A 19,540-nucleotide genomic window follows, 5' to 3' on the forward strand; every position below is an offset into this window, starting at 1 on the left:
GGCTACTGTAAGATCCTGCCACCGTGGAAAACTGGCCAGACCAGCTATCTGTCTATATATCTGTCCTCTGGATCTGTTGACGTGACGTTTCTGCTCAGAGCTGAAGTGGCAGAAATGAGAAATGCAGGTGACATACACCTGAGACCAGTCGCCATAAGGCTTTGGCCCCACTTGGGTGCAACTGCGTAGATCTCCATTTTGTATCAATCAGGAAACTTAGTCATTTTCTAAATGTTAATGAAATTAAAATATAGTAACAAAACTGAAAACAAGGGTTATTTTGGTCCGGTAATTTGCAGGGTTTCCCAGAGGCCAACATTGTTCCCCAGTGCAACTATGACTTTGGTCTGGGCTTGACCCACAAAAACCAACAACACTCTGAGTAACTCTCCATGACTGTATGACTTACTAATCGATATAATTTAAACAGACAGTAGGATGCTAATCAATTAAAGTCAAGATGAGCTAGTTTCCATTGCTATCCTTTTTCTGACAGGGCAGGTGACAAAACCCTTTCTGCATGCAAACTGATGACTTATTCATTAAAAAAAAGGTGGTACTAGCTACACCTTCCTCCACACCCCTCCTCCTCTCCTGGTGTGTTTTTCTAACAACTCACAGTTCAAGACAGACAAACACTGCTTGGTGCATGCCAAAGCCTCACACCAGTAGGATGCAATTCGCAAGTCTCCCATGGCTCATGACACTTCCTGCAACCTCCTCCCCATGCGACAGCAAGAGTGATTTTATCTAGTCAGTTCTTGAACCAGGTAAAGCTACACAAATTCAAATTGTATCCATTCATCAGTACCCACTTATCCTTTTCAGAGTCGCGAAGGGCTGAGTTTATCCCTACACACATTGGTGAGCTCCTGGGTATACCCTGGATACATTATCTGTGTCAGCCCCGTGATAGACAGCCAATCATCCGTACTCACAATCAGGGTTGCCAACCCAACCTGAGTAACCCAATTCAAACCCTTGCTGTCAGTCAAAAGTATTTAACACTGCACCATGGAGCTACTAATGTCAAAATGCATTTTCTATAAAATTCCAACTATCCATATGTCTCTTTCAGTTTTAATATTTCTAGAACGGTAAAATAGTTCTAAAACATAAGTGTTGATACACTAAACCAAGCGTTTAGATTTTTTTGTCAAGCATGCCCCAGACACTTTTTACAATAGATATTTTACACAGTATGGTAGACATCCAGAAAACAAAAAGTGTTGTCCCTCTCTTATAATAATCTTCTTTCTTGTTTCATTAAAGCAAAATTTTACCGTCTGTAGGTAAACCACTTTCCTTTCATGCCAGTTCTGCTTTCTCTTGACAGCATCTTTGAACAGGCAGTTGAAGTCCATTTTGAGATGTATATGGTTTTTCCTTTTCAAAAAAGTCAACAAATATGACTACCCACATTCGTTACTTTTGCCTATGTGTAATCTGACATAAAATAAAAGGTTTAACCTTTGAGTGCACTACTAATAGTTTTCGACTTTGTAATCGAGTTAATCTTTATGTTAAAGCGAACAAACTTTTAAAATACCCTTTTCCTTGCTTTGTTGTTATTTAGATATTAAAGTAAACTAGTGACTAAATTGGCTTACAGAACAATGACTTATGGTTAATTGACCAAAATGCTTTTCTTTGTTTAACAATTAGCAACTTATTAGAAAAGGCTTTCATAAATGGAAGCCCATAAACATTTATAGTACTCACTTTATCAAATATTAAGTAAAATTTACACCAAATTTGCAAGTTTGCAACATGGCTACCATTATCACTATACAACATAAGCACCACATTCCAGTTTTATCATTGCATAACCCGTTTTTATAATTTGTCTCAGACACAGTACAATATTTAAAATAAACTTTTAGGGCAAATAGATCAGCTGAATCTAATGAGATCAAATATAAAACAGAAGTGATTTCCTCTATCGGGGAGTCACTGCAAAGCTCTGATCAATCAGCTCACCCCTAATATTAGGAATATTAAATTACTGGAGGAAAAAGTAATTGGTGTCAAATACATAATTCACTGTATTTTTCTAAGATGTGGTTTTCAGAGTGATCACTGTGCACACAAAGATTGAATGTGATGAGAAAGACATCAAAATGTTAACATGTACATGTGTCTGTACATAAGCGACGTAACACCAATATAAACATGATAAAGGATACCCTGTTTATGTGTTTCCAAAGGATCTCAGCAATAACAATATTGACACACCAAGAGAGAAGCAAAGCAGAGGTCACAAAAAATACTCATTAAATTAAATTACCACTCGTTCAGGCTGGGTTTAACTCGATGATACAAGAAAGGGAAAAACAAAATATGTAAATTAAGTAAAGAAACAACACGTATGCATCTAAACTAAGACCTGTTTTGTTCTCCCTCCTTCAATCTCTTATGCCTATAAAATCTACCACCTGCCAGCAGACCTTCAAACAGATTGCTTGATTACGACTACAGTATCACAGCAGGAACTGTTGACAAAAGGCAGTCAAAATAAGTCTGTCAGTTGGAAAAAGTAAGGGTATAGATATGGCAGATCTGTTGATTGTGAGGCCAAAATGGATGATAAAAACTGTTACAAATGACCTAAAACCTAATCTACCTAAGGGTACACAAATATACAAATGCTCATTATGAGTAATACCTGTTGTAAAAGGTTTTGCCTCTAAGTGGAAGTCGTTAAATCATTACTTCTGATAGCCTCTCCTTACCCCACTCATTCTAGACACACCATTCCATTGTTCTGATTCATAGCAAGGACATAACCAAACTCCAGGTAAATAACTAAAATGTTCAGATGTCTGTTTGGAACAAAACAACAACAGTTACAGCAACACTAGAGATGAGTTCAACTCCTTAACTCAAGAATACACACAATCACACACAGTTACACACATGGTCTTAATTTGTACCAGCTGGCTAGTCAGACTGGCAGACAACAGCCAATCCCTGGTCTGTAGACACAAACTGGTGTTTGTAAATCACCACTTCAGATAAAAGGAGAGCTAAGTGTCTTGAGCCAAGGGGAAACAGAGGGAGATAAAGGTGAGGAGAATGAGAGTGCAACTGTCAGCCTCATTATCCTGAAAATATGTCTGTACTGTAAAAACAGGACTCATTAGGAGCATACTGTAAAGCAAAACATAAACTTGGAAAGGGGGAAAGAGAGAGTGGCGCTGTTAGTAAAGACAGAGTAATGACAATAATAATGGCTCTAATAAGCATAATGTACCTCAACCACAGCCTTTTCCCTTGTGATGGAGATTTGGCGCCAGGGTGAAGTTAGATCACCTCTACAGAGGGATGCCTGCACATATCCATGTACAAACACATGCACAGACTCAAATACAAACATACACATATGCTACACCCACCTTGGCTCAGATACTTATGCTGAAGCCTCCAGATTGTCAAAATGTCCTATCTTGGATTCGAAATGATAAACCAAACAGACACACGTGCAAACATGGGACATATGTTCTTGGAAGACTATCAAGGGTCTCAGACTTTCAGGAGGCCCCCGCAAAGGTCCTCCCTGTATCCTATAAACACTAGAGTACAACCCAGGAGCTTGTGAGAGACCTTAGTTCAACTCAGGACTTTTCTGATACTCCATAATCAGGTCTCTGTACTTAAAACACAAAGAAGAAAGATGTGATTTTTCAGATTGGTATGCCCTTTCATGACAAAACCATGTCATACCTAATGGGGTCTATAATAGTTACTGTAATACATTAACTTCAACTGATACACAACATCAATTTTAAACATCAGTGTTGTCTTAAAGCATTAAAGTGATGCAGCAGTTTCAGGAAAATCAGTTTTGTATCCATCTGTAGCTGTTGGTATTCAGCATGATGATGGTATGAAGTGGTGATCATGAGAATGTATCATATCTACACACTGACAGACATGAGGACGCCATCATGACAACATAATGTCTCACATGCTATGTATCATGTGAGAGAGTGCAAAAAAAAAAAAATGGTAGATAGTATCAGCGGATTGGCTTGTAGGAGCATTCCTGTTGTTAGTACTGCTAGAATGTATCTTTGTCAACCGACTTTCCCACAATCTCCCTTGTCTACACCAATTTACAAGTTCCAATTTCCCATAATGATTCCAACCCCATCATCTTAAGTCTCAAAATTTGCTGCATGGTTTTCATCCACTAAATATAATCACTACAACAAACTAAGTGATTCCGTGATCCAGTGCAATCACTTTATTTGACACAGTGAGAGCACTGGTGCACCAGGAGTCAATGGGGGGGATACCTGCTGAGTTCTGTTATTTGTTTCAGATTGTGTTTCATGACTCTTTGAAGCCTGACAGGGACCTAGTTTCTTTTGGATCTGTGGAAATTTTTGATTACATGCAAATTAATAAAAGAGAATATCTGTCCTGTCACAGTACGTGCTAAAACGTGTTTATTTCCATCAAAAAGGTATTTCTTCTCCTTCTTTTCCATTGCTCCCTCTCTCTTTGTCAAAGGCATATATATACGGATTTGAAGCCTGAGCATGGGAAGCAGGAGTGAGCATCTGTGAGGCATTTGTGGAGAAAAAGAGAGAAAGAGCAACAGAGAGAAACTAGTATGAGTTTCCAAGCACCATCCCATGGTTTACTGGAATGCTGGTGAGCGCCTGGTGTGTGAGGTAATGTCCTGTCACCCAGCCCCACCCATACCCACTGAAGCTCACCGTCTCATTGGTCCAGGGCTAATGATGGGCCACTTCCATGGCCTACTGAGAATGGGGCTGTAAAAGTTAGTGAGTGGGTGCAATTATGCAGTTTACCTATCCCAGTCTCATCAGGGCAGACATTAGTAGTGACTGGGTGGTAGAGAACATGGACCACAAACTAATGTATAGAGATTGGTGAGCGTACAATGGCAGCAAGTTAAAAACAGATGGGTCTGCGGAGAATATAAATGTCCCTCAGTCAGTGGCCCCCTATGCTCAATAAAACAGGGCCAAAACCCTGCATATTAACAGCTTGGAAATGTTATGGGGGGGTGGGGGTCATCAATGCCATGAAAAAAATACACCAGTCACAATGAGGTTTCCACATGGCAGAACCACAATAATAATTGAAACGGGAAAAGTAAAAGGGAAAAAGGAACGCCATCCCAGAGGTTTCTTTTTAATGTTACCACACGCTTATGTCACTGGCACTGTGCCTGACGAGGGCTGTGTGGTTTAGGGGAATGTTGGTGAGAGAGACAGTGCCAGAGAAGCTGGCCTTCCTGTGCTGCTGAAAGCAACGCTCGGCTACTGTATGAGCTTTTGTTTTTGTGGGCATGTTATGTGTGTGTGTGTGTGTGTGTGTGTGTGTGTGTGTGTGTGTGTGTGTGTGTGTGTTTAGCTTGTGCAACGGTATGTGCAAGTTTGCCTGTGTGTTTGTTTGCATGTATATATAGAGGAAATGTGTTTAAATATGCTCTGCAGTAGCCTATATACAATATGCACATATCCCCCACTTGAGTACACAAACACACACTGCCTGATGTTTTGGAACCTGGGACAAAACTGGGCCAGTTATTGTTTCCTTGTTTTTACCAGCCAGAATAATTTCTTTTACAGTGTCTGTCTTCTTCCTCTCCTTTCCCTCTGAAGCATTATTTAAGATGAATGTGGTAGGTGTTATTTAATTCAGACCTCATGGACATATTTTTGTTTTACATCTTAAGATGGGTAAACGTCATGTGTAGGTAATTTCTTGCAGCGTGAGAGGACTAAAATGTTATCCCTTCTGTTGCTTATGTATAATTAAGGGGAGTGTTCTCCAGGGGTGCCCAGGGGTTGCGTCAGAGATTGCCTGGGCAGCAGCCCTCTCTGGAGAAATCACCTGGCTTGCTGTTTGATCTTAAAGTTTGAATGCACACGCACACTCCCCGCTAACACAAACTCATCTACACACATGTACGTGAAGGTCTGCACACGTACATGGATACAGGCACATGGGCACACACACACACACACACACACACACACACACACACACACACAGGTTAGTTGCTAGGGCCAGTTCTCCAATCCAATCCCCCTAGAGCAAGTTGAGCTGGCTCACCATATTCCATGGTGTGGTAGTGGGGGAACATTATGTTCTGCTCCACAAAGACAGCAGTAGTACATTTCAGTCCCCTATGGACCTGCCCTATAATCCTGGATGGAGTCGGCACTGTGAGTGTGTGTTTGCCTGTGAGTCACTGTCTGACTGTGTACCTGTGTGTAAGGAGAATCATTTAAATAAGATGAAGCCACTGTTGTATTGACAGGTATCCACATATAAGAGGTCATCTACAACATTTTAGGAGTCTAACGTTGAAAGAGGGAACAGGAAGTTTAAAAAAATAAAACAATGTAACTATTCTATTGGCCAATAAGAGCGGTTTTGGACCATTTTCTCCTACACAATTATTTCTATTCAATTATGTATTTTCTTTTGAGTGCAGTAAGACTGTAGGTCAAACTAATTTCCAGATTGTTTTACGTCCAATTATAACCACTAATCCCATATGTTCATCCATCTGTCAATTGTGTTTCTAAGTCCTTGCACTATTTTGTGTCGTTTCAGCCATCATTTAATGTATCTTTATATATCATTTCACCTTTGCCTCTTATTTTTGCTGGTCCTTACTGTATGCTTTTCTGTATTCATTTCCTTGACCTCTCCTCTCTTGATTCTCTCCATCTACATGTTATTCTTTTACTACTTTTGGTCTTGTTTCATCATGTAACTACAATTTCAGTACCATCCAAGAACATTAATTATTACTATAGCAGTGCCTTTGTAGCTTCTACCTCAACAGTGTCTGTTACTGTACAAGTTAGTGCTGCGATTCACACTTTAGGACCCAAAAATTAATGTGTGTCATTCTTGTAAAAATCCAGCACACATTTAAATTCTGTAAAAGCAGATTGCAGACTACTAAGCTATTGTGTACAAAAGGGCAGTATGTATTTATGGCTCTATGCACCATTTATTCTTATGTTGCTGAACCCTCCCTCAGCAGTGGTTTGAATGTGGGCTCATTCACCCATCCTTCTCCTTGGCTTAGCTCTGTTGCGTGAAGATTCAGAAGTTAAGAAAAAAGTTCAGCTCTCATGCACAAATGCTGCATATTGAAATAATCATTTACTATGGCACTTAATGGATAAATGGATGTGTAAACCCTGTATCTATGTTTTACAGTACAAATATATTTCTATGTGTACCCTTTTCACACACAAACACACACACACACACACACACACACACACACACACACACACACACACACACACACACACACAAGAAAGTACATAGCACTTGAGATTTCGTGCAGATACATGATCTCTCTTTCTCCTCAAGTGCCTTCTTGTGCTGTTGTTGCTTTCTTGCATCCGCAAAGATCCTTATCATCGCTGCCCGCTTTCCCTCAGACACAAAGACACACAGGCAGACACACACACACACACACACACACACACACACACACACACACACACACACACAGAAAGAAGACTGTCTTTGGACATCAAACGGAACTGATACACAAATCCAATGCAGGACTTGTTTACTAGATCAGAGGGAAATTATGTACTATCCACTCGCCCTACCCCCAACACATTCATTCAGAACAGAACACAATCGCAAACACACAGAGAGTTGGTTACACTTTAGCATTGTCCTGTATCAGGGAAGCCCATCTCTAGCCCAACTCTTCCAAAGAGCTGTGAGCCATGAACATGGAAACATGATTAAATGAAACCGCCAAGGATGAAGTGAGCTATTACTGTAACACGACAGGACAATGTGCTGTTGGTTTCTGATAGTACTATAACAAATCCAACTAGTACAGGCTCACTTTCACTGGCAGCTTTTTTAACTGCTTGACATCATGGTACTAAGTCAAAGTAAACACAAGACTGAATACAAGTGGCAAAGTGAAATTTCTGGCAGTAAAAAGAAAAAGTCCTACAAAAGACCCAACAAAATCCGTTGTTTGTGTTTGCTCCAGAACGACACACAAGCGTTTTTTAATCTGAACCCCTATCAGCAAGATGGTTAATTTTTAAGTTCCTTCCATTACAAATCCTTGCTGCAAAAATAAAACAATTTTTTAATGATCTGGTTTAGGAACAAAAATGACTTGGTATGGGTTAGGGAAGATTGTGGTCATGGTTAAAAGAAATCATTGCTGGCTTTTGGTCAAAAACAGGACATGAACATCGGTCTCCTGTGCCAAAAACTAACATTTTGCTGCTCTATCTATTCCCGCCTCTTTGTGAACTTTGTGGCTCTATAACAACATCATCCTTTCCATCTTTGCTCCAAAAGTCATAATTACTATGGCCGGTAAAGGGCTTTGTCACTTGAACATATACATATGTCGTTTTGAAACAACAGGTTCTTTTTTTGCACTTGCATTTGTATATTTAAATGCATATTATTAAGTAAATATTAGACAGAATATGGCTCTGGTTCAAAGGATCTGCTTCCTTGTAGATACAAATGGCTACATCTATCTATCTATCTATCTATCTATCTATCTATCTATCTATCTATCTATCTATCTATCTATCTGTCTGTCTGTCTGTCTGTCTGTCTGTCTGTCCTGCCTGCCTGCCTGCCTGCCTGCCTGCCTGCCTGCCTGCCTGTCTGTCTGTCTGTCTGTCTGTCTGTCTGTCTGTCTGTAGGGATCTAGAGATTTTGAGAAGCTAAGGAAAACTGAAGCTGTTCTGGTGGCTTGTGGTGGCCCAACACCTTACTAAGACACTTAATGTTGGGTTTTTTTGTACACTCTCTTTGCACTTTTAACCTATTTCTGGGCCTCAGTTTGCCTCTCTCTCTTTATTCATCTCTGTCTTTTTCTCTCTCAGATACGAACACACACACCAGCACACACAAAACCACTAGAAGAAGAATAATGGTACATACTGTGGGATGGATGCTAGTGGTTAACCAGACACTAACTCCAGCAGAGAACTTTGCTGTCATTTTGGCTTTGTGCCGTGGTAATGACATTGTCTCTGGGGTGTGGTTGCATGAGATCAAAGGGTTACTCTATGTGCCAAGTCCTCAACAAGAAATGAGCTGCCCCCTCTATATCTCTGTTGATCCTGTCAAGCAAACGAATCTTGCCGTAGTCATTTAGTATCATGGTCCGTGCAACTTTAATTACTGTAAACTTAGTATACCAGGAATGGGTGAATGACAAAGAGAAAATGTGTGTGTTGTAACCACATTGTAAATGCTATGTAACCCAAGAGCCTTTCGACCAGCAGCCAAGCTCCTGACAGGGTCACCCTTAAGCTTATTTATGCATAGTCACTCAACGGTCTCAACAGTTGTGTCTTAAGAAAAGATACCATGTCGCAACGTGCCGTACATTTATACTGTGGTGACTTAAAGAAGACATTATGCAAAGGATGATGATTAAGTAGAGTCCTAGCATAATTAAAACCTTTTCTACTCCACAGATTCAATATATTCACTTTATTCATTAATGTGCCATAACAAATTACAATATTGGTGGACTTCTGACAGCCTTGTTTGCCTTAAAGTGGCAAGTAATTCCATGACAATGAACTGAGTAATACAAGTCCTCTGCTTTCTATTGCTGTGTAAATCCTAGCAAGTGTCAAGCTCTTCCAAAAAATGTTGCTAATGTAGCTATTCCATACATTTTTGTGATTTCAGAAAAATGGGTGCTGGTATGAACGTTAAGAGCAAGAAAAAACAAAGGTAACTACAGTATGCTGGTTTCACCATACTAAAACCAGTATTTATTTCTGTAGACCAATCAAATCCCAAGAATTCTGCTGAAAACTTGTCTATGTCCTTACACACCTCCACGATGGTATGCAGACTACACTTATTTATCTGTTACCCGCAGAAGGCATACTTCTCATTCATATAACAACATCCAACTATGTTCCAACACAACATAAGCTGTACAAGCTGCAATAAGGTGACTGTATGAGCTGAGTTCATACTCTTTTTCCAGGTCAAATGTAAATTACACAAAAAGCAATCCATCTTGTGTTGCCTCCCTTGAATACAGAAAGTAAACCCTGCACCCCATCCGCAGTTGCCATTTTTCAATCTTCAACGTTTTAATAATGATGACAGTCATTTCAAAGTTCGCAAACAATTCACCACCCCAACTGCTTTCTAGCTCCCTGTCAAGGGCAATATCTGAGTCTGAATCAGCAAAGCCACAGTGCTTTTGGCAGACTACACTGCTCAGAAAAATGACATGAAAATATCAACAAAGATGGTAGATTAGTATACCATCACAAGTAACTTTGCAGCTCTGAGGCTTGGACTTTGGTTCTCCTGGGTGTTATCATATCAAATGCATATTAGCCGTTCCCATCCTTTTCCATCAAAAAAATCCAACCCCTTATGTAAGCAATCACCAACAAACTCAGAAAACTAGAATAAAGTACTTAAGATAGAGAATGCAATCCAGATGCCTGAAAAATTACTATTCATTGGGCACTCTATGGCTGATTCCTAGCTGGCATCACGGCTGATTGTCGGCAAAACAGTTATTAAAATACCAGCTGCAAGGCATAACCAAAAGCTCCTTCAAAGTAGGTAACATCTTCAATAATCTTGTTTTGCTACTGATCAGCTACTGTGGTATTTTATATGTTGTTCCAAAGTGGCCACATTTAAACTGGAGCCATGCAAGCCCACTGCCTGTTCTTCATCTCCCGAACCAATCCTCACATGCCTCATCTGTGGCATGAGCCTTCAGGACAGTCGCCATAGCCACATGCATGCAATTGTACAATTGCTTAGAAGCATTGCCTGAATGAAAATCTCAACTCAGTTATTTGGGGCCTTGTTATGTTATCTTTGTTTTCCAAGAGGGACCAGCATAAGCAAACAAGTGTGCATGATTGTGTGTGCATTTTGTGCGAGCAGTTTTTGGTGTGTGTGTGTGTGTGTGTGTGTGTGTGTGTGTGTGTGTGTGTGTGTGTGTGTGTGTGTGGTGTGTGCATATGCTCGCAACTGCAAGGACACAGTGTAATCAAAGTTCATTGGGAGTTGAAGAGATGGCATTTGATGCTCCACGTTATTGGAGTGGAAAAATAAATGTCAGTGATTACATGTACATGGACTGACGTTGGTGAGAGGAATGGGCTTTGAGGAAACAGTTCTTGATGTAACCGTGTACCTACATGCTTTTCAACTCACAATGTATTGGATAGATGACAAAGTGTGTGAGAATTTACACAGAGTGAATAGAGGAGATGAAGAGGCAGAGAGAGGTAATGACAAGACCGTTGTGTTATGTTAACCTGTGTTTGCATATTTTCCACACATGCACATGCACTTGTGTGTCCACATAGAGTATACAGTCAGTGGCCTTGTAATGAGGTGATCTCACCACATATGACCCTTGGGGAACAGTGTGTTCTCCACAGTAAAAGTGCTTTTTGTATGAACAATGTGTCTTTCACAGCAGAAATCCTTTCTTTATGGTTACATGGACATGTTCCACTGGTGTCTCATTCCTCTCAGAGAATAAACCATCTGCAGTGTTGTTGGTTGGAACTCTTTTTCGCTCAGACAGAAGTGGTGCCATATAAATATCACATGCATTAAATGGTGTCGGTTAATCTTCTACCTTGGTTTTTCGTAAATCCTTGCCAAAGTGTTCTTGAGCAAGGCAGCTGACCACAGCTGTTCAAGAATTCCTAGTTCATTGGCCTTGTAAAATGCATCATCAGCAGTGAGAACAAGCTCTGCAGCCAACAACACACACTTCCAACATCACACACATGCCTCTGAAGAGAGAGCACTGTCAGTGAAGGGGCGTGAAGCCTAACAACTTTAACACAATGTCTCTCCTCTGCAGGGATATGAGCTTACAATTTAACAACGGATATTGGTGTCACTCAAAGCAAGATACTGCAGAATCTTTGTTTTAGCATTTTAATACCATGAAAGCTATTAAGGAATTACACAATGATGAATTAAAATTACAAATAGGGTATTAAAGGAGATAGTATACTTCAGCAACATGCCTTAGCTTTGACAATCCATATTAGGAAGAGGGGATTAAATTGGACTGAGCCAAATGCACTTCTATGTGTCCCAAGCTTTGTGTGTGTGTGTGTGTGTGTGTGTGTGTGTGTGTGTGTGTGTGTGTGTGTGTGTGACATGAACATATGCCTCACCCTAATGTTTTGGGCAATCAGCTCCTTTCTATGTTGCAACAGCAACAGATCAATGCTTCCACCAGGCTTAGTTGGAATCAATGGCTTCTTCTTTCGTCTTCAATAAGCATTACTTTAATGAGAGCAGCAAACTTCTGCACTCACCCTGGGAGACATCTAATTAAATGTCCCAATTGCTAAAATCACTTAACGTGCAAACAAGCAAAATAAGTTGTTTAGCATGTGTCTCCCAAAAATTGAGGCTTCATTATCATCAATATGTAAATTGATTAATGGTTTGGAAAGCAATAATACCAAATCACCAACAAATCAAAGACCATGCCCTGAGCACTGAAGGAGAATGCCTATTTGTAATGACCAATTTATGATCTGATTTGTTGACTGACTTGTTGATAGGTTGGTTAATAAGATACTTGATTTCATGTCCTTTTTCATTGATTTTAATGCTTGTTAACCTCTGATGTGATACAATTACATCAAACAGTTTTTCTCATTTAACTGAGATAAACTGTAATGTGTAATAATCACACATATTTTAAAAAAATGCAAAAATTTATCACAAATTCCATAACGTGTGTGTATATATACACTGTACACAGGGCAAACTCTGTATGGCCTTACCTTAGTAACAGCAGGGTATCCAGCGGCCACCTCACCAGAGCAGTAGGGTTTCTTCTCATGGGAAACTTCGACAGTGGAGGCCCACTGGTCGAGGAAACCATTGGGGGTGTAGAGGCCACAATCTCTCACGCCCGTCTCTCGCTCAAAGTCCTCACACACCCCATCACCATCATAGTAGTAACACATGCTTGGCTCCTCTGCAGGTGAACAGAAAACAGAAAAGAGATGTACTTTCAAATGCATCTTTCTGTGAGTTTTACCTGTGTAGTACAAGTGACTTTTTCAGTACAGTTATTATTGTATTGAGTACAGTTAAAATACCAGTCAGTTCTCCATATCCCCCGCCATGGGATAGTATTTCTAACCTTATCTCTATTATTTTAGAGGGTGATGAGGGAGAGGACCAGATAAACATGGGCGAGAAAGGTAAAGGATAAAAGGTTCATGGAAAAAGGAGGATCAATTCTTGAGTGTGAGGATCTACAAACAGAGATGATAGTATATGTTAACAAATCGGGAAGAAAGACACAAACACAAAGAATGAAAGGGAGAGAGCGATAAAATGAGAGCGAGCGAGACAAACACAGGGGGAGGAGGGAGGTAGGGGGAACCAGACAAAGTCAAGAGGTAAAGAAAGATACAGCCGTAATTTTTACAGATGTCCCACCCGGAGTTAAGGTCTGGAACTGGAAGCTTATGGACTGGAGGAGAGGGGAGCAGAGCAGGGAGGTTGCCTGGGCCTCATTGCTCTCAGCTCTCAGCTAAAGCAGTGTCAGCCGGTGGGGTTCCAGTTAGGGGGAAAGGCGGCATTCTGTGCCAAGTTGGCCGGGGCCTCCTCCTTGAAATTCCAGCCCTCTCCAGCACAGCCAAAAACTCAAGTCAGTTCTGTGCTCTGGCAATGGTGAAACGAGGGGCTACTGAGGGGGCATACAGAATACGCTCCCGCCACTCACTCAGTAGGAACAGAAGAAGGGAAGGAGTGAGAGTGAGTCAAGAGGAAGCTCAAACAGTGGCTTGTGAAAACTGAAGAAGTAATAGGTAGAACATGAGCTAAAGAGAGAAAAGGAGAGAAAGGGATGGAAAAGGAGCAAGAAAGAGTACAGTATTTGAATTTGGACAGGGATAGAATAAACAGATAACGGAAAAAGTGGAAAGGTGATCGAGTGCAAGAGCAAAAAGGAGAGAGCCCTACAGTTCGAGAAAGAACCAGAGGGATGAGATTAACAAGACGGATAGACAGCCAGAGAAAAGAAAGGTCCAGAGGCTGTCTGATCAAACTATACCTGTTTTGTTTTTGTTTTTTGGTTTGGTGGGTTTTTTTGTGTTTTTTCCAAGACAGAACCACAAGCTACATTGTCAATATGTCAAAGCAGGGAAAATCTGACCTTCTCAAACCATCACTTTTGTGGTAGCAAGAATATGAGATTGCATTTCTTTTATGCTTTATCTGCACCTGTGTTTACTATAGCTAGAAGCCCTATTGAGAAAAGACCACTGGGATTGTAACGCCAGGTGGGGTCATGTGAAAAGAACTTGTCGATTTCGTCAATTCCAGATATAATTCGGCTCAATCGTGTGAATAGCCTATTAAAGCTCATCCAGACCGTAGCACCCTGGCCCTGTTGTATACTTACTGTCAATTCTCCATCCAACTCTCTCTTTCACTATCCAGCACACTGACAAGCAGGCACTCTCTCACACATACAGACAGATGGACAGAAGGTCCCATCATTATAGTGTCAGATTTCTGCGCAAAACTACAACTATGTCAGACAGTGTCAGACACACACACACACACACACACACACACACACACACACACACACACACACACACACACACACACACACACACACACACACACCCCTGAGCACTGCAGTTGGTGGAAAAACAGCACAGCCAATGCAGTCATCCAGCAATCTGACATGGATTAAGTGGCCACTTCACAGAGGCTCACACGTGTGTGCATTCATGTACTGTACATTCACAAACACACACACACACACACACACACAATCACAACAGGGGGCAAAATGATTGCAAGACAGCGGGGAACTGGACAAGAACCCATCCCTCTATTCATTGAAAACAATATAGGAGATGCAATGATTTCCAGATTTTTTTTAAGCAGGAATTCAAAGTGATTATATCTATGATATATTCATTTTTTTGAGAAAGGCATGACATACTTGGATAAAAGATGCCTACATGTCAAATTTGTCCATTCACAAAGTTAGCCTCTGTGTCTCATCGACAACTATGCAGTCTTTCTTAAATCCAAACAGAAAACAATATCAGGACAGAGAAGAACCCAGAATTGAAATGTTACATAAGAAACTGGCAGTCAAATTTTAACTTGATAAATGTTAACACATCCATATTACAAGCCATTTACACATATGATATATTATTTGCACACATCCCACTGTGTAAGTCCTGACTTAATTTACTACACAAGCAACGCCCTGATACATGTCACACAAGGTAAACTGAAGGTAAACAAACTCTCTTCTATTTCCAGTATTTTCCTCAACAGCAATCCAGAGAAATAAACCAGGGAGCAAGCATTCCTATTACAACTTTGACAACATATGACTTACCAATACAATTGAAGAAGGGCTCTTTCTTGCACTGACTGGAGCAGCCGTCCCCATTCATAGAGTTCTTATCATCACATTCTTCTCCTTTGGAACTAAAACAGCAGGAGGCATTACTCAGAAAACATCCACATACACATTACCAAACTGATTTAGGGTTGTTTTCTTTATGAAAAAGAAGACACACGCACATCTGTATGGGTGTAATTTAGTATATACATTTTGATCATGTGAGTGTAGGTGCCTGTTACCTCTGGATGCGTCCATCACCACAGTAGTGTTCCCCCAATTCATGCACCAGAGGTGGGGAGGGTTCACTCTCGCTCCGGCCAGAGATAGTTTGGACCTGGTAGGTGTACACAACATGTGGCATCACATCCCTGCACAAAGAGAAGCAAAAATCCCAGTGAGTCCACATATTTCGGGATAATGTGAAGCCTTGAAGGAATGTCTGGTAAAGAATCACATATGGGGGGAAAAAACAATGAAAGCTCGTATATTGAAAAAGAGACTCGGACCAGTCCTGTGGAGGTTGATAGGATCTGTTTGCTAGAGATTAAGTGTGTATTATAGAAATTGTTTAGTAACTAAAGTATCGCTAGCCAACACAGATAAAAACATCTGTCTCAGCACACACTTCCGCACATCTACCTATCCAGTCATACACTGATATGGCTGCGTTTACTCGTTTTGGGTCCAGCTTTTTTTTTTGTTTCCTTATCATAGTGATTCAAAGAACCATCATGATGAATACACAATGGACAGGAGAAATATTGGGGGACTACTCACTTTGCCGGTGTAAGTCGCCATGATGGTTTCTTGAGTCACCATGATAAGGAAGTCTGAAATAAAAGTCTGAAAGGAAAAAAAACATAAATGAGAAAACCAAAACCATAAACAAAAAAAAATCAAAGCTGTAAATGAGAAACCAAAGCCATAAACAAAGCAACAAAACAAAACTCAAGAAAAGAAAACTGTCACTGAGAAACAACAACAGTGCAAGTGAGGGTGCTGTCATGACATCAGTTCTCCTGTTTTTATCATTATGTTTTTATCATTATCATTGCTTACTTTTTTCTCTCTGATCTGTGGTTTGCCTTTACATGTTATACTTGTATTACCATACGTTTTAATAGTTTCTGTTGGATTCTGGCCCTGTTTTAACTATGGGCAGGCTTACTGGTTCCTGTAAGCCACTGATCAAGTGAATGGCACACATTATGGGTCTCTTCAGACTCATCACAAATCTTCTGCTTTAATTGCTCAGAAACATGGAGCTGAGGCAAGTAGCCTGTTTTAGAAATCCACATTATGTGTCGTTTCATGTCAACAACTTTCTTAACAGGAAATGGAACTAAGAAGAAAGGTAACACAAAAAACATGTAAAGGCAAGCAAATAATCTGAGAGTTTATGTATGTATTTATCTATTTTTGACTGTTATAAATGATAAAAACAGGATAACTGATTTTCAAATCAGCACTCTCATTTGCAACTGTATTGTTAACAGTTTTCTTTCTGTTTTGACTTTTTTTCCCCTTTTGCTTATAGTTTTGGTTTCTCATTTCTAGTTTTGATTTGTCGTTTATGGTTATGGTTTCTCCTTCATGGTTTTCTTTTTTGGCTTTCAGAGTTTTAGATCCTACATTGTGCATGTGTGTTTGTGAGCATATATGTAAACAAGACTGAAGACCAAGGTTAAGACATCATTCTGTTCTAATTTTGATTCAGACATACCATGTATGTTACGAACGCCCTAAACGGTCATGGATTCAAAAACATTTTTAATGTCGTTATCTCATGATTTCAAGGTAATTGTGCCATAATGTCGTGGTGCACTCTTATTGATCTTATGAAGTGTATATTATTGTTATCTTGGAAAATCGGCCACAGATAAATTAACCTGTTATTATGAGAAAATAACCTTTGTTATCCAGAGGTAACAAAATAATGAACTCATGAAAAAATGTTTTAGGGCTATGTTATTTTGTGAATTCTATATTATATTATGCATTGACTGTTGTCTGAATATTGACACGTCACAGTTTACATTTATTGTCATTTATTGGTGTAGTTGTGCTCGTGTGACGTTTCTTCATGCTGGAAAAATATACTTTGACCAATGGACTGCAAAAGGAACTGTTCTAAAAGCTAACAAAACAATAAATATCGACTATGAAGTTCTAGCAATTCCTTTATAATCTTACTTAATTTAATCTAAAACACAATATGGAATTAAAGAATATCAGTAAGAAAGTTCAATGTTTCAAAAAATCCCAGCAGTTTCATTTTTGGTATGCGTTAGTATGACAGGACTAATAGAGAACATGAGTGAGTGTAATGGATGCTGTATGTTCTCTCTGTTAGAGGATAGGAATCTGTAATTGTTGTGTATAATCATGGCTAGTATTAGTTAAGTACATAGCAACAATCAGGTATAAGGATGGGGAACAACATCAAATGAGGATAAATAAGACCAATAGGTTAGCTATAGATCATTACATGTGGACCATCATATACCATAAACCAAATTATTGAATGCCCTCTGCAATGCTGTACATTCATGGATTCATATGCCCATCACACAAAGCAACTCACACACATGGACCCATATATACATACATGCTGGCACACACACATACACACACACACACAAAATACCTTTTAAGTGTGTGTGAATGGCTAAATTAGAGCACTTTGTCCATTAAGGTAGAAAAGTACTATATAAGGGCATTCCAGGAACACCAGAATGTTATTAAATGTTTCATCAAAGAGGAAGGAATTCAACATACCCATGTACAAACATATAATAATACAAATATACTGCATTGCATGAGAGCGGTACAAGTGTGTGTTTAGTGTTTGCTTGCATGTATACATGCTCTCATGTTCTTCATGTAGTGATTCATGTTAAAATACACAAACAAAAGATTTACAACAGGAAAGGTTATTTTCTTCATGACACTTCATGGTCCACAGCTTTTGTTTTTGTTTCCCTCATCTTCATTTCTCCATTTCTCCTGTGTTTGTTCATCACATTCCCAGCAGATGAAAGTAGACCAAGTTCAAGTTAGCTGTGCTGTCCCAAATATGAAAAAAATGATGGACCTAAAGATCAAGTAACAAAATGAATTTCCCCACAGCAAAATGTGTGCCTAGGATTAGGTATTTATGTTGGCTTTATTATTATCAACACAGAATGTTTGACCTGACATATTCTCTTTTATATTACAGTATGTCCTGTTCTGCAATGTTGGCTCATGCTGATGCAACTCCAGGCTACACTCAAACATGCCCCCTCTAATTGAATTAGTTTAGCCCCTGGAAAAGTCAAGCTGTGGGAGACTTTATCTTTGAGGAGAGCAAATACACAGAATAGACGGAAAGAAGAGTGAAACAGATATTGCTGTGCAGCAAGGCAGCACATGAATTTCCTTTTTGTGGATAATGAGAAATTCTGGCTATCATACTGTAGGTAAACCAATGCACAAAAAAATAATTGCACTGCTTGATCGGGCCACACTGAGAGACATGGTCATGCAAGAATAGGCAAGAACAAAGAGACAAGTGGCTAGATCTGTCTGAGGATGAGATAAACGGGGAGTAGAACAGGAAAATACATGGAGCAAATCCATGGGAAAAAAATCAACTGAAAGAAGAGATTTGAAAAGGGTGGAGTAAATGATGACTTCTAAAATAAGGTCTAGAGAAGTTGCGTATATATAGGGCAGGGGGACTTCTGTGGAAAAAATGATGAGGTAATAGTCGTCTATTTCAAATTACGCTCAAGTTTATTCCATTGGTCTTCCCACGAGTAGTGAGAATCAAGATAGTGCTCTCCCAATAGCTTTGAGTCAGCTGATGTTTACTTACTCCTGCTGCACCCAGTTATTGGGGATTTGGTGACCATAGAACCCTGAAAAATGACAACATTGTTCACAATTTTCCCGTCAAGCTATGTCATGCAGTCCTGGGAATAACGATGGTCCTCTTTCAGCAGCTAAAGTGGAAGTAGCGTGATGTTGATGTACCGCCACAAAAGTCTTAAGGGGAAAGCTGAGGTGGATGACAACCAAGGTCGACCACAGGTTGTGGTTTGCGTCCACAGTCCACGTTGATTT

General features: G+C 39.9%; 1 protein-coding gene across 1 annotated transcript in view; it reads right to left on the reverse strand.

Moving 5' to 3' along the window:
• pappaa (pregnancy-associated plasma protein A, pappalysin 1a) overlaps nucleotides 1–19,540 on the reverse strand; it is an 89,729-nt gene that overhangs the window by 38,155 nt on the left and 32,034 nt on the right. Inside the window, 3 exon segments of the mRNA XM_051413179.1 lie at nucleotides 12,825–13,021; nucleotides 15,425–15,516; nucleotides 15,673–15,801. Of these exon segments, the coding sequence (XP_051269139.1) occupies nucleotides 12,825–13,021; nucleotides 15,425–15,516; nucleotides 15,673–15,801 (418 nt within the window).

Source organism: Dicentrarchus labrax, unplaced genomic scaffold (genome assembly GCF_905237075.1).
Source record: "Dicentrarchus labrax unplaced genomic scaffold, dlabrax2021, whole genome shotgun sequence".
In the NCBI taxonomy this organism is placed as follows: domain Eukaryota; kingdom Metazoa; phylum Chordata; class Actinopteri; family Moronidae; genus Dicentrarchus; species Dicentrarchus labrax.